This window comes from Primulina tabacum, chromosome 18, assembly GCF_025594145.1.
Source record: "Primulina tabacum isolate GXHZ01 chromosome 18, ASM2559414v2, whole genome shotgun sequence".
NCBI classification, from domain to species: Eukaryota; Viridiplantae; Streptophyta; class Magnoliopsida; order Lamiales; family Gesneriaceae; genus Primulina; species Primulina tabacum.
In genome coordinates this window covers 6,822,329-6,846,972 of record NC_134567.1, presented here as the reverse complement: position 1 = coordinate 6,846,972, position 24,644 = coordinate 6,822,329, and the positions used below count along the sequence as shown (strand labels likewise).

At 37.2% G+C, this 24,644-nt stretch overlaps 3 protein-coding genes and 1 long non-coding RNA gene across 5 annotated transcripts; 2 read left to right on the top strand and 2 right to left on the bottom strand.

The window, feature by feature from the left end:
* The first annotated feature begins 787 nt into the window (after positions 1-787).
* Positions 788-2,149, top strand: LOC142532272 (uncharacterized). Its single transcript, XM_075638590.1, has one exon. The coding sequence runs from the start codon at positions 788-790 to the stop codon at positions 2,147-2,149; it is 1,362 nt and encodes a 453-aa protein (XP_075494705.1).
* Positions 2,150-3,423: 1,274 nt separating this feature from the next.
* Positions 3,424-4,450, bottom strand: LOC142532271 (uncharacterized). Its single transcript, XM_075638589.1, has 4 exons — positions 4,384-4,450; positions 4,140-4,315; positions 3,588-4,051; positions 3,424-3,487 (listed from the first exon to the last, which is right to left on the bottom strand). The coding sequence occupies exons 1-4, from the start codon at positions 4,448-4,450 to the stop codon at positions 3,424-3,426; spliced, it is 771 nt and encodes a 256-aa protein (XP_075494704.1).
* A 2,780-nt stretch (positions 4,451-7,230) lies between these two features.
* LOC142533540 (uncharacterized) lies at positions 7,231-8,797 on the top strand. 2 transcript variants are annotated; one of them, XR_012816766.1, is made up of 3 exons: positions 7,231-7,436; positions 7,687-7,948; positions 8,397-8,797. It is a non-coding gene; the product is annotated as an uncharacterized LOC142533540 (long non-coding RNA). The 2 variants fall into 2 exon arrangements; XR_012816767.1 differs by having other exon boundaries at positions 7,578-7,948.
* A 273-nt stretch (positions 8,798-9,070) lies between these two features.
* Positions 9,071-10,104, bottom strand: LOC142533538 (homeobox-leucine zipper protein ATHB-12-like). Its single transcript, XM_075640349.1, has 2 exons — positions 9,700-10,104; positions 9,071-9,559 (listed from the first exon to the last, which is right to left on the bottom strand). The coding sequence occupies exons 1-2, from the start codon at positions 10,015-10,017 to the stop codon at positions 9,284-9,286; spliced, it is 594 nt and encodes a 197-aa protein (XP_075496464.1). The 5' UTR covers positions 10,018-10,104; the 3' UTR covers positions 9,071-9,283.
* Positions 10,105-24,644: the final 14,540 nt, after the last annotated feature.

The following is a 24,644-nucleotide window of genomic DNA, read 5'->3' as shown; positions in this document are numbered from 1 at the left end:
TTTAAAAAGTGAACTATATAGAGCTGGGAAAGTGGAAGACGCTGCCAACTTGAGGTTGAGTTATCTTCTAGATTTGCCGTGCAACATTCAACCAATTTATATAGAGAATGACCATTATTTGAAAGCATATTTGTATCTTGGTTGTCCGAGAAGTAGGCCAGTGCTTCAAGTTGAAATTGAACGTGTTGCTTCTTTTGATTCTTTTGATAATGTGAACGGATATGGTATTGATGAAAACAATTGCAATATTAACGAACAGAGGCATTTTGGTGAATATTTTCACTTGAATATTGTTTCTGTGGATCGTAATAGTAGCAGTGACTTTTTTGACGAAGCACATAATGTGGATGCCATGCATGTGGATTGTAGTAACATAGTCGAGTTATGTGATGAAGCACGTAATGACGCAAATGAGGTCGAGGCAAATGTGGTTGCAATTAATGACGCAAATTTGGTTGCGGATGTGGATATTGATAATGACACATTTTCATTCACGGATGGTTCAAACTTGTTTGTTGGTCAAGAGTTTTCAAACTGAGAAGCGGTGAAAAAAAAGCTAATTAGAATAAGTTTGGAAGCTTGCTTTGAATTTGAGACGGTTAAAAGTAGCCAAAAAGTGTACGCCGTAAAATGTGTAGTGTCTGATTGTAAGTGGAGAATCTGGACCTCAAAGATTAAGAATGATTCACATGCATTCTCTGTCCGGACATATTGCAACACACACACATGTGGTTTGACAGGGAGACGAAAGAGAATCCGTGGAGCGAGTTCTGCTGTTGTTCGTGATATGTTGGTGGATAATTTCCAAGGTCATCCAGTGCCAATTGTACTGAAAGCAGTGATGTCGATGATGCGCAATAGTATGAATGCTGATATATCATACTACAAGGCTTGGAAAGGGAAAGAACTAGCAGACAATATGTTGAAAGGTAATCCTACGCAGAGTTTTACTAAATTGACTTGTTATTTGCACATGGTTGAGCAGATGAATCGAGGAAGCATAACAGACATATTTGTCGACGAGGAAAATCGATTCAAGTATATGTTTCTTGCTTTTGGTGCATGCGTTAGAGGATATCGAAGTATGCGAAAATTTGTATCAATTGATGGTACGTGGTTGAAGGGCAAGTATAATGGTGTTTTACTGGTGACATCGGCACAAGATGGAAATTATCACCAATATCCTTTGGCGTGGGGAATCGTAGATGTCGAGTGTACTTCTTCGTGTAGTTGGTTTTTAACGAAGTTGTTAGAAGTAGTACCAGACGAGCATGAATTGGTGATAATTTCAGACAGGCATCAAGGAATCATTAATGCGGTTTCTACTGTATATAGGAATGCGTATAGGAATGCACATCATGGTCATTGTAAGTGGCATTTATCTCAAAACATGAAAACTAGATGCAAAAAAAAGGGTGCAGCCGAAATGTTTTTGCGCATTGCAAAAATTTATAAGGGTATCGAGTTTGATATTGCATACAATGAATTTAGGAATAGATATCCTGAGGCAGCGCAATATTTGGACGAGAGAGACTCACTTGATAGATGGACTCGAGCATATTGTCCAAAGACCCGTTACAATATCATGACGACAAACGGGGTTGAGTCGATCAATGCTAGACTACTTGAAGAAAGGAAGCTGCCAATCATTGCACTCTTAGATTCTTTGCAGAAACTGACCTCATCTTGGTTTGCCCGATATCGCCACACATCAATTGCAAGTAACAGTAATATGACCCCTACGATCGAGGGAATTCTTCGTAGCAGGTTCACAGATGCCCAGGGAATGAAAGTTTTTGAATTAGGACGTTTAGAGTTTGATGTTAGGAGTCGTGGACATTCGGCCATAGTGGACCTGGAATCAAAAAGATGCACATGTCGAGTTTTTGATATTGATAGAATCTCATGTGCTCATGCCATCGCAGCCAGTGGGTTAGCCAAGATTGATTTATATGATATGTGTTCAGAGTACTATTCTACAATGTCATGGTGCATGGCTTACTCAGAGACTGTGTATCCCGTTCCGAAAGAAAATGAATGGCCACGCAACATTAATTTTCCATTCGTGTTGCCTCCTTTGTTAGAGAAGAGAGTTGGCAGAAGAAAACAAAACAGAGTTCCTTCAATCGGTGAATTCAGCAAGAGATAGCCTGAGGGTGGACCAAAATTGTACTAATGATCGACCAAAAAAAACTAATGGTCGACCATGAGCTTGATGGTCGACCGTCAGCTTGATGGTCGACCATTAGGCTCATGGTCGACCATCAAGCTAATGGTTGACCATTAGTTTTGTTTTGGTCGACCACGAAGCTAGAGTGGTCGACCAAAAGGCTAATGATGGTCGACCATCAAGCTCATGGTCGACCATTAGGTTCATGGTCGACCATCAAGCTAATCGTCGACCATTAGTTTTTTTTGGTCGACCACGAAGCTAGAGTGGTCGACCAAAAAAAACTAATGGTCAACCTTGAGCTTGATGGTCGACCATTATTTTTTTTTGTATATATATTAATAATTGTCGAAATTAGGAAAGTTGTAATATTATGATTCCGTGATTCACATGTAATTACGATTCATATTCATATTTTTGTTGTGATTTTGTTATTAACATGTAATTTAAAACATATAACATAATCCTGAAATTACGGTTCATTTGGTTTTTTAAATGTAACATGTTTGTGAGATTGTGACACATTTCAATTATTACATATAACATAATCGTGAAATTGAGATTCATATTTTTTAAAATATAACAAAATAGTTCGATTGTGATTCCATGGTTCATATAACATAATCATATTTAACAAAATACTGAGATTGTAATTCTGTGATTCATATATAATTTAAAACACATAACATAATCCTGAAATTACGATTCATTTGGTTTTTTAAATGTAACATGTTTGTGAGATCGTGACACATTTCAATTATTACATATAACATAATCGTGAAATTGCGATTCATATTTTTTTAAATATAATAAAATAGTTCGATTGTGATTCCACGGTTCATATAACATAATCATATTTAACAAAATATTGAGATTGTGATTCTGTGATTCATATGTAATTTAAAACACATAACGTAATCCTGAAATTACGATTCATTTGGTTTTTTAAATGTAACATGTTTGTGAGATCGTGACACATTTCAATTATTATATATAACATAATCGTGAAATTGCGATTCATATTTTTTAAAATATAACAAAATGGTTCGATTGTGATTAAACGGTTCATATAACATAATCATATTTTTTAAAATGTAACAAAATACTGAGATTGTAATTTAAAACACATAATTTAAATCGTGAATTAACAGGTCTAAACCCTAAACCGTAAACCCTAAACTCTTAAAACCCTAAGCCCTAAAACCTAAAGCACATTGGTCGACCAAAAGGACAGTGGTGGTCGACCAAAAAAGCTAATGGTCGACCAAAAAGCTAGCGTGGTCGACCAAAAAATCTAGCGGTCGACCAAAATCTTCACTGTGAAAAAGAAAAAAAAATGAGAAGTTAATATTTATTGTAACATTAAAAAAAATAATAATGAAGTTATTATATTTTAAATGGAAAGTTGACAACGCACTGTATAATCTTGGCACGGAATTCATCATGTAATTTTATATTCCATGGCCTCTCGGGGTGTGGGTTGTTCCCAACAGTGGATAGCAGACGAGCGGCGTTTATAAGTATAGGCTCTATTTCTTCATTCAAATCTTTGAATTTGGGATCGTGCCTTCGCAGCAAGTCATATATAATGCACTTATTCACCCCTGTCACGAGTTTTAGCAAAAACCAGCGCCGATCTGTGTAGACAGGGATGAGAATTCTTCGTGCCTTTTCCCACGAGAGACACGGCCATTCTGGATCACTACCTTTGACTTTGCTCACAATCCGTGCCAGATTTATTTTGAAATCGATATCTTTATCTTCGGCCAAAACTGAAATCGCACCGTAGAAATGTCCGTCCATCAACGAATCATCTGCCGACATCACTTCAGGATGTCGGATCTGCATCCCAAGCAATCCACGGAGAGCTTCGCCGAAGTGCTGAATTCAACATAACAAAAAGTTTTCAATGTTTTAAAAGAAATTCTCTACAAATTTAAACTTATAAAAGATTTATTTAAAAGCTTACAGAGAAAGTGACACGCGAGTTTGCGATCGCCATGGGTCCGTAGAAAGACTTCTCATATTCGGCGTAAAAACCTCGAATCCTACTAGGCGAACGGTCGAGCATCGATGCCCTAACTCGCGCAAGCGAGTTGTTTACCTTCAGTGTCACGGTCTCCGCAAGTGGCCTCACACCTTCATCTATAAAATGATCAATTGTAACAACTTTAATGCAAATATGAACAATATACAAGGTATAGTTTAATAACCTCTCGACGTGATCGCCTCGCCTCCTGACATATGCGCATCTGGAGTCACTTTTATATCTAAAAACATAAAGTATATTGTTTAATATACTATACATAAATATAAATATAAAAAATGTGCATTACCTCACCTCCTGCGGACTCCTCTGGAATGCCTTGAAGGTTATGCTCAAATATCTGTTGGGTTTGGCTACTACTGCCAATTTCCTTACCCATATTATCAGCCACACCTAACAGCGTACATTCAACAAATTAAAATAACAAGAACTTTAATGCAAATATGAATAGACAAGGTTTAGTGTAATGACCTCTCGACGTGGTCGCCTCGCCACCTGACTTACGCGAATCCGGAGTAACTTGAATATCTAAAAATAAAAAGTTTGTTGTTTAATATACTATACAAAAATATCAAATCAAAAAAGTGCATTAACTCACCTTCTGAGAACTGCTCTATAATGACCGGAAGGTTAGGCTCAAATATATGTAGTGTTTGGCTAGTACTGCCAATTTCCCTGGTCAGAATATCATCCAACCCTAAAAGCGTACATTAAACAAATTAAAATAATTATGAGAATTGTACTAAATCATTATATTACATAAACATAAATATAATTAATAAAATTAACTCACCAAAATCTGCCTCGGATGCTTTCCTCTTCCGCCCTCTGGTATAGGCTATGCTATAATCTCTCTCCTGCTGCACTGGCATGTTAGACCTCATCTCAGCAAAACCAGCTCTAATCTGTTTAGTCAAAATCAATCTCAACTCATCGAGACCAAGATTGAAACTCGATTTCAAGTCAACTAGAGCTTGATTTATACTCCTGATAGACGCTCTGGTCTATATAAATTCTGCTGACATCTTAACATGCATGGACATAATGGAATCCTCCAACGCAGTCAATCGCCGCTCGAAATGATGCTCCAAGGGTGATGGGCGGCGGGAAGGATTGAGTCCAAAGTGGACTCTAGGACTCGTACGCATAGGAGAACTGGTGCTAGAGCTAGATCTATTGAGATCACCAGAACGGGTGCCGGAAACGTCAGGAGATACATGTGCAGAAGGCGTGTGCTGGACAGAGGGAGGTGAATGTGCGGGATGCATGTGCTGGACTGAGGGAGACTCCAGAGGGTGCTCGCTACATATGACTATCTGACCCTGTCTCCAAAGCTCGAGTACCCGAGTGGTGACCGCATCGGGCGCAGAATCAACAAAATTCCCGGTCGTATAATACGCTGAAACGAGCTCCTCGGGAGTAGGAGTCAAACATCCAAGACAATCCTACATTTAATTAATAACGTATCAGATTAATTAAAAATTAAGTACATATTTATTATATCAAATCAATTCATATTAGTTACATCTATAGCAGAATTACCAAAGGCTGCAGTGACATCAACAGCAGTTGGGGCACGGTTTGACGGCCACGTGTTAGTCACCCACTGAAACATTCTGGGTAACATCAAACCGTCCACATCTCTTTTCCTTACAAACTTTTGTGCCACGCTCGGATAATATTCATAAGCGAGGATCTGTAACATAAATTTAGAACAATGTTATTAGGAGAAATAAATATAACAAATCCAGTTTTAACATTCAAAAATTAATATACCTGCAGAGGCAGCACAAAACCACCGACAAGGAAGCTGCCATCAACTTCTTTCCGACCATGTGCCTCGGTGAGGTAATTATATCGCCCTAAAAGGTCCTTCTTCAAACATCGGACCGCATCACGAAAGGCTACTCTACCCCACGGATAGCTTTTAAACCTATCCAAATCATCTATAAGCCTCAGGTATTTAGGGTCGATCTTATTCGTTTTTTTCCTAGTCCCCTCACCGAACACAAAACAACATAAGTAAAGACTAGCCATCTTTAACTTCTCCACGTCTACACCAGTCTCATTCTGCACTTGAACACTCATCTTTGCCTCCAATTCACTCAAAACAATCTCAGACTTACCGCCAAAGTGTCTGGAGCCAAAGACACCTCCCTCTGATACATCTACAGGCTCTGTACCGCAATCGAGGCCGGTTATTAAACAATACTCTAACAAAAAAATCTAACCGGCCTCTTGAGCACCACCATCCAAAACTCATCACTACCCGTGTCAACTATCTGATTACTCATCAAATACCACATAATTTGACTAGAAATATTTAAATCTCTATGATACCTAACTAAATTACCAAAAGGAGACTGCTCCAAAAAAAGGGCTCTCTCGTCATTGTTGAGGTAGTGAAAAATCTTCTCCGAAACCTCTTTATATCTTGATTCGAGGGTCAGCTTGCAGCGAAAAATTGCATCCCTGCCTAGTTTTCTCGGCAAATATACCTGTCACAAATTGGTCGACCAACCCACGCTTGGTCGACAAACCTACTCTTGGTCGACCAACCCAACGTTTGGTCGGCCACAACTTCTTCGTCGACCAGGCCTTCTTGGTCGACCAAGCGAGGGTTGGTCGACCAACGCCCTCAACGTCTCAAAACACGCACCTTTTCTTCCTCAACACGACGGTTCTACCATTTCTTTCTCAACACACGCACAAAGAATCAAATATCAGAAAAAAAGTAAACATACCATATTTTGGTCAGCCACTTCTCGGATGCGTTGCAAAAAAAATAATTGAAGAAGTGTTTCGTCGATTCACAAGCACGGATTTAGTCGACGGGAAAACGAGTGAAGTCGACTGCTGCGTAGGGTGGAAAGTAAAATGAAGAAGTTTAGAGGAGTGAAGAAGGGTTAATCAATTTTAAACTTAAAATACAGAGATATTTACATAAATTGATATCTCAATCCTTTTTTTTAAATAAGTCCCGAAGGACTCGCTTTTCCCTAAATTATCCTTAGTTGTTGAGATGTCGTATGAACCGAGTAGATCTAAAACCCCGAATTCTATTCATATGTCAACAGTCGACTTGGCCGCAGCTGAGACTGAACCATTAAAAAAAAGTGCAGATTTTCGTGAAAAATCTAACGGGCAAAACCATAACCCTCGAGGTCGAATCGAGCGGCACTATTGACAATGTGAAGGCCAGGATTCAGGACAAGGAAGGTGGGATTTTTTAAAAAATATTTTTATGATAATTGGATTCTAGGTTTTCAGTTTCGCTGTTTTAGTTCGAAGATGGGGAGAAAATGATTCCTTTGTTTTTTAAAGCTGTATGATTTTGTGTTTTTCTTCCCTGATTTATAGGAATCCCGCCGATTGGATTCTACGTTTTTCGCTGTTTTAGTTCGAAGATAGGGAGAAAATGATTCGTTTGTTGCTGTATGATTTTGTGTTTTTCTTCCCTGATTTATAGGAATCCCGCCGGAACGGATTAGCGGCGTCTGATTTTAACCTGAAGGCAGCTGGAGGATGGACGAACCCTTGCTGATTATAGCAATCAGAAAGGTTCTTTCTTTTGTTCTAATTGGTGATTGGTCATTACATTTACATGGTTAGTTTATGTTCAATGAATTCGTAGAGTCAACTCTGAATTTGGTTCTGAGGCATAGGTGAGTAATTATCGAGCCTTCTCTTATGGCATTGGCTAGGAAGTATGACAAACTGATTTGCCCCAAGTAAGTGGCATAATTTTTTCTTAAACGTAATTTATTTATTCTTGATGCATTTGATTTGTATGATGTGATATATACTGTGCGAAGTTGTAGAGATTTCAATCCCCCGAAAGCCCCCGTCAATGGTTTTTGTTGAGGTCGATGTTCAAATTTATGTGGCTGGTCCTCTCATTCAAGAATAAAAGAATTGAATTTTAATGCCAATGGAGGAGGAAGGGCGATTATCCCCCTCTCCTCCGAATCACCCCATTAAACTTTTGAATGTGTGCACGCACCCTTCTTTTGGATGTGGATAATTATGCAAGGAAAGAGCGTGGAAGTCATTTCTCGATTGTATTGAGAAATTTCTTAATGGGGATCACTAGTGTCATGCATAACATCTGCACATGATTATCATTTAAAGTTCAATTTTGATCTAACCTCTGGACGGTATCTAATGTTTCACACGCAGGTGTTGAGCCAGCCTGCTCCCTCGTGCTGTCCATTGCAGGAAAAAGAAGTGTGGACGTAGCAACCAGGTTTATATCTGTGATATAATCTTGCCACTTTCTTTTTACACTTTTATTCCCCCCATTTTTCATGTTTGTTATATTGTGCTTCTTTCTGTGCAATTGAGGCCAAAGAAGAAGATCAAGTAGAAGGCTTGCTTGGATCAAGATCATTCTCTTTTTGCGTCTTGTTTCTGCCACTAATTATATCACATACATTAGGCACATTTCCATTAAACATAAACCCCACCCTTCTGTCACCTGCAACCATTACGTTTTCTTGAAATGAATTTGGAATTTATTCTGGCTTTATCCTTTGTTATAATGACAAGATATTTTTTTAATGAGGAATTAAATTTGATCACGTGTAAGTGGACTAAAATGAAGTATTGGTGATCAATAGAGGGATGATTAATTTTGATATTCGAATACATAAGGAACCAAAATTGTTGTACCCAATGTAACTGAATAGAAATTGATGTTTTGTCCTTTGATTTTTATACTAGTAATTTGTGTCTGGTGTTACCATAAGTTGATGTCACTGGATTCTTTGTACGCTAAGCTATGTCTCAGCTTCAAATCCTCCAGAAAATGTTCTTTTCTTGCCTTTTCTTTTTCCCCAAAATACGAAACATCGTGAAAAGAATCAGAATGCCACTGCTGGATGGGCATTTTTATATTCTTAAAGGCCAAAGTAACAGCTGAAGCACACTACAGTTCCAGGAACTAGCTACAACGAGATTTAATGAAAAATAACGCCAACACAAAGTGCAAAACCAGCGTTTGTAACTTTTTGAGTGATGAAATATTATTTAACAATCGAACTATATCTTCCCATAATTTGGTTTCTCTACTCATTCTCCCACCAGTTTTGAGTACTTTCCAGAGACTGCTCGAATAGACCGTCGGAGCATATATTGTTCCATGTTTGAGGTGAAGCTAAGCGACTGATCTCTGCTTCTTCATCTTCACCCCAGCTTACTAATTCTTCTCCTTTATCTTCTATTTTTCCGAAGGGTTTACTGATTTTTTCCCCGTCGGGAATATTTGCTTTGAATCCTCTGTCTCGGTGATCACTCAAATCATCCTCATCCATATTCTTTTCGACGTCACTTAGCTCCTGCAACTGTTTTCCATAATCGACATAGATTAACTTTTGAGGGTTTTTTCCGTCCTGTCTTTCGAGGAAAGAGAGACTATCCTACCGTGCTGTAATATCAGAACATATTGAAAGAAACAAGAGCAGAATACTTGGAAATTATATACCTGCCTTTGCAAAGACTCGTTCTCCTTCTTCAAGTGATCAAACTGCAAACACATATTATCATAATTCACTTTGAGCACTTTAAACTCTTGCTCTATTTGCCTTGCCTTCCATCGAGCCCTTCTGTTCTGAAACCAAATGGCAACTTGGCGTGGCTGCAGCCCGAGATCTCTAGCTAGCTGCAGTTTCTTCCTCGATTCGAGCTTAGTCTCTTGATCGAAAATGGATTCCAGAGATTTTATTTGCTCGTCACTAAATCTCCTATCGTTTTTGCTTCTCTTTTTCTCCTGGGATTTTGTTTTTTGATCTGGGGCTTCCATATTTTTGGAACTGAGAGAAAATTCTTGTCTGAAATTTAGGAAATATAACAGTGTTTAATGATGGTGGAGATGGATGTGGGCTCTAAGATTTGGACTTCTCATATTGGATTTATTCAGCCGTAGAGTGTTTCATCTGTTGCTTTCAAGGAGTCGTCCTTTTTTGTTGATGGCTATTTAGGCCTCCATGCATTTTTTTTTTTGTCGTGGAATAAAAGGAAATTATTTAAATTTATCATGTATATAATTTTAATAAACACGATATCAAAAAATATTAAATACTACCAAGAGTAAAATATAAAGTTTAAGAAAGTGTAGGAATTTTTTTAAAAAAATGTCTCAAAACTATATTATCCAATGCTTGGTTAATATCGTTAGTTTTTATATATAAGAAGTTATGACAGATTTATGTATGTGAAATGGATTGATTTAATCCATATTTGCAATGAAAATTAATAGTTTTGACATACAAGTAATAATTTTTATGAGTTGAATTAGAGATTTGTCTCATAAAAATAATTTGTGAGATAATCTTATAAGAGTTTTTGTGTTTATAAAACTAGTACATATAAATATATCTTGGATATGTGACATTGTAATATATTAATATAACGATTTTTTTTAATATTATAGCGAATCAATTTATGCTAGCAACTGGTTTAATATATTTTATTGGTAAGTAGGGGTGTGTGGGTGCGAGGGATATTCTTGTGGACAAGGATGTATTAGTAGGAGTAGTGAAAAATACCGAATTTTTGGTATATCGATGTTACCGTACCGAAATATATCGAATTTATCGAAATTTTTGGTATACCGAAATTTTCGGGACGGTATGGTACCGATACCGAAATATTAGGTACGGTGACTGTATGAAATTTGAAATTTTCGATATATGCCGAAATACCAAATAATATATATATATATATATATATATATATATATATAATATTTTTAAATAATAAAGTTAATTTTTTAAAAAATATAAGGTATTTTTTGGTAAAAAATTATATATATCGATACCGTACCAAAATAAAGAATTTAACTTCTGTTTGAACTCATCATGTTGGAATAATTCAAATCAAAGTTCAGTGAAGCAACTCGACTTATAGTTGAGAATTTAAACTGTTGAGAAGTCTTATTTATGTCGCCTAACCTTATAGCTAGCTAGAGGACTAGATGATATGCCTCGACTTGTTAAAAAGCTGACAGAATTCAGAAATCACAGGACCTCGGACATTGTTGCAAAGATAGCGGATGAAGAAGTCGCACATGTTGCGGTTGAAGTTTATTGGTGTTCACTGATATCTTGGATCTCCAAACACATGTTGCGGTTGGTGTTTATTGTCTTGATGAATTTGTTTTGTATATGTCTTTCCTGGTCTCTTTGACTGTCTTGAGTGATTTGTTTAGTATTGGTGATCACTGACCTTGTAATTATTGTATACCGAAAATTCGGTACGATAACGGTATCATTTTTCTCGTACCAGTATTTTCGATACGGTATCCGGTATCCGAAATTTTGGTACGGTACACCGTACCGACCACCTCTAGATGTATGGGCACATGTAACAAATTAAAATGACTGATAAAACGCTCGATGGTGAGGTGAGAAAGATGAAGATGGATTTGGATCTTCTACTGTGTTGAAAACACAGCACTTGATGCTGTGCACTTTTTACACGAGATGATAACGTCATCATCTCGTGGACATCACACCATATGAGATAAATTTAAAAACTTGTCAGATTAAACGAGATGATCATGCGATCATCTCGTATATATGTGTGTCTATATATATTAATAATAATATATTTATATTTTATATTATATTAAATAGTCCCTGAACTTAATTTCCAATATTATCGTCCTTGTTTCAGACTTATTATTTAAATGTTATGATTTTATTTGATTTTGATAGATGTATTAATTTTTGGATTTTTCTTATCAGGTATTCACTAGAATTAAAATATTTATAATGCTTAACGGATTTGCTGGTCTAACCTACATGGGATCCGTCATGTTTTGGGACGAAGACGAGCCCGGGGTTTCTAAAAATGAGGTGGTAGAGTTTTGGATCAAGACTCGCTTCATTGTCATCTCTAAGTTAAAATATGTTCGATTTTTGAAAACACGAGGGTATGATAACCTTAGGCACCGTTTGTCTCGAGTACTTCTCAGTACTAATATAAATAGTCCTATTTTACCACTTGTTCTGTACAAGTATTATTTATCTCGATCAATCATATTATTAATCATTTATCTCACATCAATCAAATTCGTAATTATTTATCTCACATCAATCAAATAAATAATATAAAAATACGATATTACCCTTAATAAATAATATTATTAATATTCTATTAATATTTTCAAAAAGGACAAAATGGTAATATCATATTATCTCAAATTTAATGAAACAAATCAATCAAATCAAACTTATATTAACTATCATTTTCTATTTAATTTATTATTACAAAGTATTACTTATCCCTATACTATATATCTCATACCATGAACCAAACGGTACCTAATTTTATTCGGAGTATTTTGTGACTTTTCACATTTTTTGCCCTTATTTTAAACTTAAAGAGTCTGCACAATTCAAGTAATTCAACTTGACAGTAGAAGTGAGGGAATAGAAAGGAGAATTCGTAAAACATAAGTTGAGTGTTTTTATAAAATTTAACTATGAAGTCGTAAATTTTATAAATCAAATTATTTATTTTTAAAAATTTAAGATCGAATAAGATGTGAATACGGGAACTGTTGCTTTCTCTCCATTTGTAGCTCTTATCCTTACAAGTTACAATTGGATATATGTGGAATAATAAATTTCCCCGCTTGCTTTGGTTATAGATATTTTGAATTTACGAAGACCATCAAATTTCATTCACAAAAAAGACCGACATATTGTTTGAACAAAAAAAATATTTAGTTGTAAAATACAATTTGTATCTTTCTTATACAAAAATTGTCTAACAAAGTATTAGGATCGAGAAAGAGTTTACCCAGGGGGTGAATAAACTCTTTCAAATTTTCTCCTGTAAAAGGTTGATTTCAACCGTGCGGTTGAAAATTCTTCTCAAACGATTGAAAACATGAACCACTATTAAGTGCGGAAAAAGGTTCACAATCTTCAATAAAACTTAAACACGCTAACAAGCTTAATCAATAAGTAGAGACTGGAAAAGTAAGTGCTTGCGAGAAGTAAGATGACACAAGGTTTTTATGGATGTTCGGAGAATGAATACTCCTACGTCACCCCATCTTCCTCTTTAGGAAGGATTCCACTAAAAGACTTTGGCTTTACAACCTTCTTGTAACAGCCCACTCCAATCAGGACTTATCACACTGCATGTTTTGGAACTCTTAGTGATCACTTTACATCTCTGGATTTTTTAGAACACTTAGTTCACCCGGCACCAAAACTTAATCGAATAACCAAAATGTTACTGATATGAATAAAAAATTTGGTTTGAGTAGCACGAGAATGATCCTTAGATGATCGAATGTATTCCTGTTCAAAGCGTGCTGATTGAGCGATAGAGTATCTAGACTTTTGATAACGCTCTGAGATCTTTTAGAGTATGCAAGCAGGCAACAATGTTTCAGCTGTGAATCAAGTTGTATTTCTGCTGGCACACTTTTCTGTTGATATAGCCCATTTTCTTAACGGTCGGGAAGGACAAGCAACGTTAACCTGATCCTCTGAACAGATGTGTTGCTGTCGACTTTATGAGCATTAATTGTCCTTCGATAAATGCATTTAATGTTCCTTTTGCTCAGCATAGATTTGAAGCACTTTTCTTGATGAGTTCCCTTTTTGGTAACTGTTTTTAGCGTCAGAACTTGAAGTCTATACTTGATCATCCTTTTCTGGGATAGAGACATAAATGCATATCATTTTTTGGACCGGTGAAAGGATAATTTGACTTCGAGGCGGTGTAATACTTTGAATGTGTAGAGCCGTTCAAGGAATGTCTTTGAGCAATAAATATTTCTCTTTAATGATCCAGTTCCAAGCTTCTTTTTATCCAGACGATTAAATTTGCCAGCGGTCTGAAATTCACGCGGTTTAGACTACTTGAGCTTTGGCCGGTTTCGAAGCTGGGTGGTTGAACTGATACCTGTTACATTGAGCTGTCTTGATTTTGTCATACACTAAATTCTTGGGTAAATAATATTTTCTAACAATTTTTCCTTTTTGGTGATAACAAAACCCAGTTGCAAGGCTATACAACACAATGATTTTTAAGGATATACGAAAGAACAAAAGATTGTATTTCATTAAGTAAATGAAATTACAATTTTCAAAATAACCAACTTAATGTTTCTTTTGTCCATAACTTTGTTCCCCTGCTTTGGCCCTGTCTTCCTTTTCTTTCAATTCCCGTAATTCTTTCATTACAGATAATTCTGCTTCTTGAAATTATCTTTTGTCGCTCTCTTTCCCTCTTTTTGACATCACCATGAACAAGGAATTTCATAATCTCTGCAAGCTGAGCACCTTGGGCATCGATACGTTGTTCTAGATTTGTTTGAAGATGAGTCATTTGTTCTGATAGGCCAAGGCACATGTTAAGGTGTGCAGAATTATGTTTTTCTTGCTAGAGGGAAACACTTGTTTTCAAGGTGGAAAAATCGTTGCATAGAGAAGATTTCATTGATGAAAAGGCTTCCTTGAGATCAAATTGTTTTCGATTGAGAGCCATAATGGATTGATCCATAGTGATTAGTCTGGTCAGAATCTACTGTTGGCAACTTTCTTCTAGAAATTCTTGTTCTTCAGGTTCACCTTCTTCAGTTAATAATCTGTTCTTGAAATAGACTAGTTGAGAGGAAGATAGTTTACCAGCAGACTTTGACGGCTCTAGCTCATGTAGTTCAGCCGTGATGCTCTCAATGATTTGGTCAATATCTTCAGTTGAAGCAGAGGGTTTAGAGCCGGTGACTTCTGTTTCCTCTGGTTTTACTGATGAAGGACTAGGGGGAGGAGAGTGTGTAGGCATTGATGAAGTAGTCAGCTCGGCTTCCTGCAGCTCTTTGGGAGAGGTCATCAACTGTTCTTGAAGAACAGTTGGATTATCATCAGTGAAAGGGGCTTTTGGAGAAATCGGTTTCTGTTTAAATGTGGCAGCTTCATCAAAATCATATAAAAACTTCACTGCTCATCAACAGAAATAGTTTGAGCTACTGATGGATGAACCGGAGGCGGTTGAGAAGATGCATTAATGTCAAAGATTGTTTGTTAAACAGATAGAAGGGCTGGAGCAATCTGATGGCATTGTTTAGCACTGGGAATGTCCTCCGACGTGATCTTTTCAGAGGGAGGTTCAGTGTTCTCCTCATCATTCAGTTGAGTGGTTTTGGTAAGTATTCCTGGTGAAGAAGGCTTAGTGTTCGTGCCGAATGATGTAGATGACTAATCCTGAATGCTAGATGTGTCTTTGAGCTGTTCAGAACACGGGTCTTCATGTAGTTCCAACATAGAGTCGAGCTTACTCTGTTCTGTAACTGCTGGAAGGTGAAGATCCTGTCGCATTAGAGCAACATGTGTAGCAAGCGATAAGGCATCCATCTCAAGTTGAGAGATAACAGCTGAATCATCCTTTGCAGTAGGGCAGAAAGGATTAAAATTGTTCCTTTTTAGTTGAATGATGGCTCGGAGAGTGCTTTTGTGAGGGCCCGTATTTCGTATCATAATTTTGCTGAATTATTAAAAATTTTCTATTTATATAAATAAACTTGCAACGTATAAAAACTTTCGTAAAATAACCCAACGATTTAACATAAATATAGCAGCGTAAACTGAATAATGTTTTAAACAATAACTTAAAAATGAATAAAAGTTATAACAAGAGTTTGAACATAAAACTGAATAACTAAACGTGAGGTCCTCGGGTTCGTACTACCGCCGATCCGAGCTAACTCACTGGTCCCCACCCTCAGCCTCTGCATCATCAGTACCTACATCAATCAAGTCTAATGAGTCTAAAGACCCAGCTTGCATATATCGTGAATAACAAATAAATACGTAATAAGATCGCATGCAACGTAAAAATATCGTAAACTAAATCGTAACGTGATAACATAAGCATGAGTAAATATAGATACGTGCACATCATAAAAATCGTACGTAAAAGCTTTGCTCACTACGAGCCATATCATATCATATCGTAATTTTCTGTAGAAATAATGTGTCAAAGAAAGTGGCACATAACATAATCGCCTGATCAGACTAAACCACATTATACTGGGCGGTAGAGATCACCACAGCCCTTGGACTGGATATCCGTACCCATACATAATCCTAAACCGGTCGTAAGTCACCAGGTGGAGAGGTCCCCGGTCACACATCCCGGATTCCAAACCCATACTACTTGGAGAAGTCCCCGACTGCGTGCATCGGTTTCCGAACCCATAACATAAATGGCCACAAGATAGATCGCATATCTCAAAAATAAAGCATTTTCATATTTTGCACGTAAATATACTTACAACCCTTATGCTTGGCTTAGTTGGATCGTTTCCCAGGCTCGCTGTGACGTAAATTATCGTGGGACTCATGGAACCCTAATTTGACCTAAAATGCACCCGAATGAAGTACGGTGACTTAGGGACTTCCGAACGACTTGATACTCGAACCGTACTGAACCAACTTAATAAGTTATCGAATGTAATGCACAACAATAAAATATCATGTCCGAACCACAATCAATGAAATTGATAAGATACGGCCATGCATGCATCAAAACCGAGCCAAACTAGACCATGAAATCTAATTTCAACCATGTCTCCGAACCAACCCGAACCAACATCGAACCAACATCTAGCCATGATCAAAATATGCTTAAACTTACTGTAATTACATAAAATTTTACTGGAAATATGAATTAAGGTGCAAAGGAACCAAAATCGTGAGGCGCTCTTACGAGAGTCACTTTGACACTTCGCACCGTAATTTCTCGTACGACTTATATACTTAACCAAATCCCGAACGGCTAAAAACACGACCTCCGTAACAAATTTGGGCATGTCTTAGTCTATGGATAATGGCCATAGGCCAACCAACAACCAAGAACAAGACTCAAGAGCCGAAGCTCACTGCTGTCGAGAACACACACTGGAGCAGCTTGTCACTTGCTGTAAAAATGGCTATTAAAAACTGACCATGGCTGAAACCAGTGGTCACAACACCTTCTTGAAATGTTGAGGCATTGTTTAGTCCATGGCTAAGGGCCCTAGTACAACCAAGAACCAACCAACCACCTTAGAACAAAACAAGAACCACCCGAGAGCTTACTGTCATACGTGACCAACCTGAGTTGTTTCTGTCCAACCGATTTGGGACATGGCTCAATCCACTTAGGGCTGACTTGACCACTTCCTAGGCTTTCTAGGGAAGGGTCCTAGCCATGGCTACCGGCCCTAGGCCAGCCATGGCTCGGACACCATCCTACACAACCCATTGACAGCAAATGAACCCCAAATGTGACACTTGTTTCTTACCTACTGTTTTGAGCACTTAAATTACGGTTTGGGGCTTGAACCCTTGATCAAACTTGACCATAACACACCCTAGGACATGACCATAAGCAGCCTTGGGAGCCTAGGAACCGAGCCAACCTGCAAATCAACAAAACAAGCAAGGAACGTGACATGCACAGGATGGCCGAGAATGGCCTATGGTTCTTAAAAATATTTTCTTGTGGTTTCTTGCAATAAAACCGAAACCATGCATAGAGATGTCAATGGGGCGGGTATGGGACGAGTATGAATAAACCCAAGACCCGCCCCATGAAAAAACTTTGATCCATTACCCGCCCCTCCCCGGTTAAATATTCTTCAGACCCACCCCACCTCGAATACGAAATGGGGCTGGGTAGACCCGTGAGACCCGAATTTTTTAAAATAAAAACGGTAATCTTTTTCTCACATGACTGAATTATGAAACAGACAAGCATCTAAATACAACACAATAGAAAATTAATTCATATCTTCGACCACACTTAATAATAACAAACAAAGTATTTTCATGACATAAAGAATTACATAAAAAAAAGAGTTACTAGCTCTTCAAAAAAATATTGACATCCCAAAAATAAATCATAACATAAGTTAAACAGATCAATATAAAATCAACGAGTAGGCAATATTTCAGACACATTCTTCGGGATCATCTTCCTCTTCATCAAGAATGATGTGACAAATTGGTAAACTACTTGAGGAATTAACTACAAAATTAAAGAAAGAAAGTACATTGAAAAAATAAAATTGTAATTTAAAAATTTAAAAATTTGTAATTTAAAGAGTGAAAGTACAGTAACAAAATTAAAATGAAAGTACAATAACAAAATAAAATTGTGATTTATTTACCTTTCACCTCACCCCACAACCATCTTCGCGAGCACACCAATGCCTCCAAAGTGGTTGGATTAAGCCTACTAAGAACCAACTATTCTTCCACTATTACTAAAAGCAGATTCAAATGAAACTGTTGACATAAGAATAGCTAAGACCGTTATGGTTGAGGTGGGCTACTAAAAAAATGAAAATTAATAAAACTAAAACCCTAAAGTATTTATATCCACATATATAGGGCGGGTATGAGGCGGGTATTATAGGACCCATGACCCACCCCATACCCGTACGGGTCTGAAAAATTAGACCCGAGACCCGCCCCATGACCCATTTAGTATGCCCAAACCCACCCCATAAGCACGGGTCCATTGTGGGTCTGGGTAAAACCCGGACCCCTTGACATCCCTAACCATGCACATATATCATACTAAAAATATGTAATACACTTGATTGATGAGAAAAAGGGAGAAAATACACATGCCTTAAGTTCTTTTTACAATAAACAACACGATACGTTGGACCGGGAGACACGGCAACGGAAATGAAGAAACCTTGTTATTGTTGCTGTCTTGGCCGAGAATGGGAGCTTCTAAACCTCTGAATTTTCGTGCCAGGGGGAGTGGAGAAAGTGGTGAAGGTTGGTGGTTAATAAGGTGGTGCATGAGTGAGTAAATGATGTCAAGTTGGGGGGACATGCATGTTGAATGGTTGTCATTTGTGTTGTTGGGGGAGTTAATGGTTTGGGATTGTGTGGAGTGGAAATGACTGAGAGTTGGCTTTCCAATTAGTGTAGGATTTTGTTTAAGTTTTGCTAAGTAGAATCATATGTTAGATAAGCTTGATTAAAAGATTAATTAAGCATAATCTTGATTAATTAAGAAGCCTACAATAAAATTGGTGATTAATTAATTAAAGTAGACTTAATTCCACTTTATTTCATTAAATTAAATTATTTCTTAGCTCGGAATAAATTTAGGAATATTTCTGGATCATAAAATTCATCTCCGATTTCCTATCTCCGGTCCGATCTCGCGTATATATCTAAAAAGTTAAAATTTGAAATACGCGATTTAAAATCCTTAAAAATAATGTAAATGATTTAAATGCAATTAAATCAACAAATTCTTAAAATAATAATCATTTAAAATTAAATAATAAAAATTATGCACATATCTACGCATATTGGTTTTTCTGGTACTACAGCTTTCTTTCATCTGAAGTTCCAAAAAGTCTCGACGACGTAGAGCGATTTGAATATCGGATGTTTCTGTCCATTCCAAGATGGACCGTTCTAGTTTGGCAGTTGCTTTTATTTTACCGGTTTGAATCAATGAGTCAAATGTTACAACTGTTCGATATTGAATCAATTGATCCAACTTTTCCATCTTCTTCTTAACGGCTTCATTGACACGTTCGCTGGTGAGGACTATGGCTATATGTACTGAATTGATTTTTGGTGGATTTTCGATCATGACTTGTTTACCCTTGTCTGTGGAGAGAATAATAGGAACTCCTGAGTAAGAGGACTCAATCTCTGTTTCAGTAATTCGAATTCCTTTTAGCTCTTTGATTGAGGCTGCGGGAATCCGTAAAACCCAAGATTTTGTAGTCACGATAATATTTCTATAATTTAAGTGTGTTAGGATTATGCAATCTTCGGGTATCTATCTCATTATTTAAGATGTAAAATTTGCAAGATTATCTAAAGTTGTGTGGATAATTATATCGTGTACAATATTTTTGAGCTCAAGATTTAAGATAACATTGTGCATATACTTTGAACTTGGGATAATAAATAGACAACGATCTAAGGAATTAAATAAGGAATATTTGGATATGAGCAGGTAAAGTCTGGGATATAAATTCAAAGTTGAAAAGATTTTTACGAGATAAAGATCTAAGATTTGATATGATATTGATACCAGATAAAGATATAAGATTTGATATGATAATTATCCTAGATTTAAAGTTTGATTCAAAAGTTCAAACGCAATGATAATACACGATCAGGATAGCAGCCACCTCCCTATAAATAGGAAAAGCTTTCATTCAGAATTTACACACCAAATTTTCGAGTTTTTGTTCTCCAATTTTCGAAATTCCTCTCCAAAAATTCTGCACAAGTCATCAAAATTCTGTCCAAGTTCAGAAATTTGTTTCTCTCGTTCGGTTAATCGGAATCCGATCTCCACTGTTCAGAATATGCTTCAATATATTTTGAATAACATATCCAAATTTCGGCCAAATCCAACGGTTAGTTTTTTGTTTATATCATTCGTAAGAAAACTGCTCAGATTTTAGGCAAGAAACAGCATACCTACGTTTTTTTGTCCATAAGAAGATTAAAACGACTTCCAAACTCGATCTCCACCATTCATAATTTAATTAACGTACTTGGTAACGTACTGTAAAAGTTTGAGCCCAAGCCAACGGTTCCATAAGGTGCAAGGAATTTTACAAGACGGCTGATTTTTCGGGCGATGGCACTGCTGCATTTTTGAAGTGTCGGTTACATGATTCTTCTATGATTTTCGAATTCTTCGTGTTTTTCTTCAAGGATTAAGGTAAGTGGGCTTGTTTTAAATGTGTAAATTTCGGTTATGCATTTCGTGTGTTTTAAAATTCGATCGAGTACAAATTCTTCTTCTACCCCTTCTGGTTACGATTTTTGGCATGAGTAATGTTTTGACACTGTGAGAATTCAACTTGATATGGGTGGGAATCCCAACCATACGTACCCTTACGCGGTGGGGGAGATAACCGCTATACGGCCTCGTCCCCTTATAGGAGTAAAAATTAGGGACTGATATCAGTAAACCATTGAAAGTAGATGAATCTCAGTGTCTGGTTAATGATGTGCACGTGGTATGAGTCATGTTATTAAAGGTGTGTGTTTCGAATTTTTATGCATTTTGTTATGTTGTGCTCGAACGACCCCCACTTACTGAGTGACGACCATATCACTCACCCCTTACTCTACCCTCCCCAGATAAATCAGAAGAAGAAATAGAGAAAGAAGAATCAGACGCCAGTTTTTGGGCTGATAGTGGACGCATGAAGAATTTTAATTAAGAATATGTTCTTGTGAGTTTTTAATTCAAGTTATAAACACTTCCGCAGATTTTATCGTTTTCAGAGTTACTATTGTAAAGACGATTCCATTTTTATGATATTTATGAAATAAACTGGTTTCGGTTTATACTGTGCTACGAGGCTTGTTGTTTTTCGATTGTGTGATTGATGAACAACGCCGGTTTCGACTAACCCCGGTCGCGGGGCGTGACAGAATCGGTGCAGGAATTAGTGGTGCAGAAAGATGTTTAACCAGTTTGATCTTCGCTGTTTTTGATGTTTCAGTTCGTTTCTTTTTGAAGACTTGAGAGACGGGAATGTTGTCCTTGGATTCATCATCGGAACTGGATTTTAGGATCAGCTTCCTCTTGGTTTCTTTGGGAGTAGAAGCAGTCTTTGATTTCTTCTTTTGTTTCACAAAATCTAACCCCAGTCTCGGTTTCTATGGAGACTATCTCCTCATCAGCCGGTTGATTTTTCTTGATGAGTTTTTCAACCGTTATCCAGTTGAACAGCTTGGTCTTTCCAACTTCAATCATATTAACCGGTTGAACCCCTGCATCAATCAGCATGTGGCAGATTTGAACCGTAAAGCCTTGCGATTGGTTTTCTTTCTTGATCACAGCGACCGGTGTCTTGAAAAGAATATCAGACCAGTTGATCTGCAGTTCAAATGAGATGATGGCCATAACAAGAAATTTTTCTAAAGTTATCTTGTCATATGCACCAGCCTTGGCAAGAAGTCCTTTTGCCACAATATCAGCCAATAATCTGAATTCGATCTTTAAATCGCATTTTTGACAGGTTGGAGACAAAATCGGAGAGTCTGTGATTGAGAAGGTGCTACGCCAAATGTCATTATTTCCTTCTGGTAGTGTGGAGAAATCAGTAATCCCAGCCGTGGGTAAGCTGAACAAATCAGCAAACATCTTCTGGGTGAATTGTAGTTTTTTGTTTTGAACATCACAAACAATTTCTCCGTTCTTTATGTATGAAGAGTCAAAGAATTTCTTCAACAATGTGTCGGAGTAATTGTAACTGCAACCAAGAAAAGAATGAAGCCCAGAATGTTCTATCGTACGAAACATGGCTTTCATAGGCTTGTTGGTCATGGCAAATACTGATGCAAAGTTAACAGCAACTGTGTTTTGAGCAATGGAGGCAGCCATAATCTTGATTGACAGAAAAAGATAGAGATTAACTCCTGCAAGATGAGCTTTGAAAGCAATCGTGTATAATAATAGCAAGATAAAATTAAGAATGCTGCAAATTTTGAATATGTATTTTCGATTCAGATAATCACAAGTCAGTCCACGTGGAGGACTGTTAGTGGAGGAATTTTTGAGAGTTTTTTTTTTAAAAAAAAATTTGGGCGGCGGTAAAATAATTGATTTCAAATTTCAAAAAGATAACCGTCACGTCAAACAGAGGCAGTCGAAGAGTTTGAGTAACTTATACGAAATGACGTGGAAGTAACGTGCCCAAAAAATGAACCGGATGAATAATGTGATTAGGGAGGAAGTGGTTGAGAAGTCTATTTAGTTAATGACTTAACCATTGTTCCCCCTAAACATGTAGATTAAAATGAATCTTGGGAGATGAACCGGCGGTAGCTTTGACAGAAAGCTTCTTCAAACCCTAGTGTCAATCATAATGAGAGAGAGACCTTTCGTATGGATTTTATCTATAAATACAGGTAGAAGGGTTAGTTTCACAATTACTTGAAATACAAAGCAAATAAAATCAGAATGGCTAAGGATAGCATTTCAAGCGAGCCAGACTTGGCAGAGGCATTCATGGAGTCAATAGTGGCCTCCCGCAAGACCGCACTGGAGGACAGCGTCTTTGAGAAGACGCTGTCAACCTGGACTAAGGTCCAGGAGTTCAGTCCTCCCTAAAAGATGCCATAAGTATTCAAAAGATAACAGTGTTTGAGAAAACCCCACTCTGATACCACTTGTTAGGATCGGGAAAGAGTTTAGGAGGGGTGGTGAATGAAATCTTTCAAATTTTCTCTTGTAAAAAGTTGATTTCAACCATTTTTAGGCGGTTGAAAATTCTTCTCAAACGCGGAAAAAGGTTCACAATCTTCAATAAAACTTAAACACGTTAACATGCTTAATCAATAAGAAGAGACTGGAAAAGTAAGTGCTTGCGAGAAGTAAGATGACACAAGGTTTTTATGGATGTTCGGAGAATGAATACTCCTACGTCACCCTTCTTCCTCTTTAGGAAGGATTCCACTAAAAGACTTTGGCTTTACAATCTTCTTGCCACAATCCACTCCAATCAAGACTTATCACACTGCCTGTTTTGGAACTTTTAGTGATTACTTTACCCTTTTGGATTTTTAAGAACACTTAGTTCACCACACACCAAAACTTAATCGAATAACCAAAAGGTTACTGATATGAATAAACAATTTGGTTTGAGTAGCACGAGAATGATCCTTAGATGACCGAATGTATTTCTGTTCAAAGCGTGCTGATTGAGCGATAGAGTATCTAGACTTTTGATAGCGCTCTGGGATCTTTAGAGTATGCAAGCAAGCAACAATGTTTCAGCTGTGAATCGAGTTGTATTTCTGCTGGCACACTTCTCTGTTGATATAGCCCATTTTCTTAACGGTCGGGAAGGACAAGCAACGTTAACCTGATCCTCTGAACAGATGTGTTGCTGTCGACTTTATGAGCAATAATTGTCCTTCGATAAACGCATTTAATGTCCCTTTTGCTCAGCATAGATCTGAAGCACTTTTCTTGAGGAGTTCCCTTTCTGGTAACAATTTTTAGCGTCAGAACTTGAAGTCTATACTTGATCATCTTTTTCTGGAATAGAGACATAAATGCATATCATTCTTGGGACCGGTGAAAGGATAATTTGACTTCGAGGCGGTGTAATACTTTGAATGTGTAGAGCCGGTCAGAGAATGTCTTTGAGCAATAAATAGTTCTCTTTAATGATTCAATTCCAAGCTTCTTTTTATCCAGACGATTAAATTTGCCAGTGGTCTGAAATTCATGCAGTTTAGACTTCTTGAGCTTTGGCAAGTTTCGAAGCTGGGTGGTTGAACTGATACCTGTTACATTGAGCTGTCTTGATTTTGTCATACACCAAAATTCTTGGGTAAATAATATTTTCTAACACAAAGAACAATATTATATATAAAACAATAATTAATAAGAGTACAATGTACA

What these genes read in the sequence shown, in the direction of transcription:
- LOC142532272 (XM_075638590.1), top strand. Translation starts at nt 788, where the DNA reads ATGTTGGTGGATAATTTCCAAGGTCATCCAGTGCCAATTGTACTGAAA.
- LOC142532271 (XM_075638589.1), bottom strand. Translation starts at nt 4,450, where the DNA reads ATGTTTTTAGATATAAAAGTGACTCCAGATGCGCATATGTCAGGAGGC. An exon ending in ACTCGCGTGTCACTTTCTCT is followed by an intron (nt 4,052 to 4,139) that starts GTAAGCTTTTAA and finishes TGTTGAATTCAG; the next exon opens with CACTTCGGCGAAGCTCTCCG. An exon ending in TTCCGTGCCAAGATTATACA is followed by an intron (nt 3,488 to 3,587) that starts GTGCGTTGTCAA and finishes TCTTTTTCACAG; the next exon opens with TGAAGATTTTGGTCGACCGC.
- LOC142533538 (XM_075640349.1), bottom strand. Translation starts at nt 10,017, where the DNA reads ATGGAAGCCCCAGATCAAAAAACAAAATCCCAGGAGAAAAAGAGAAGC. An exon ending in ACGAGTCTTTGCAAAGGCAG is followed by an intron (nt 9,560 to 9,699) that starts GTATATAATTTC and finishes TATGGAAAACAG; the next exon opens with TTGCAGGAGCTAAGTGACGT.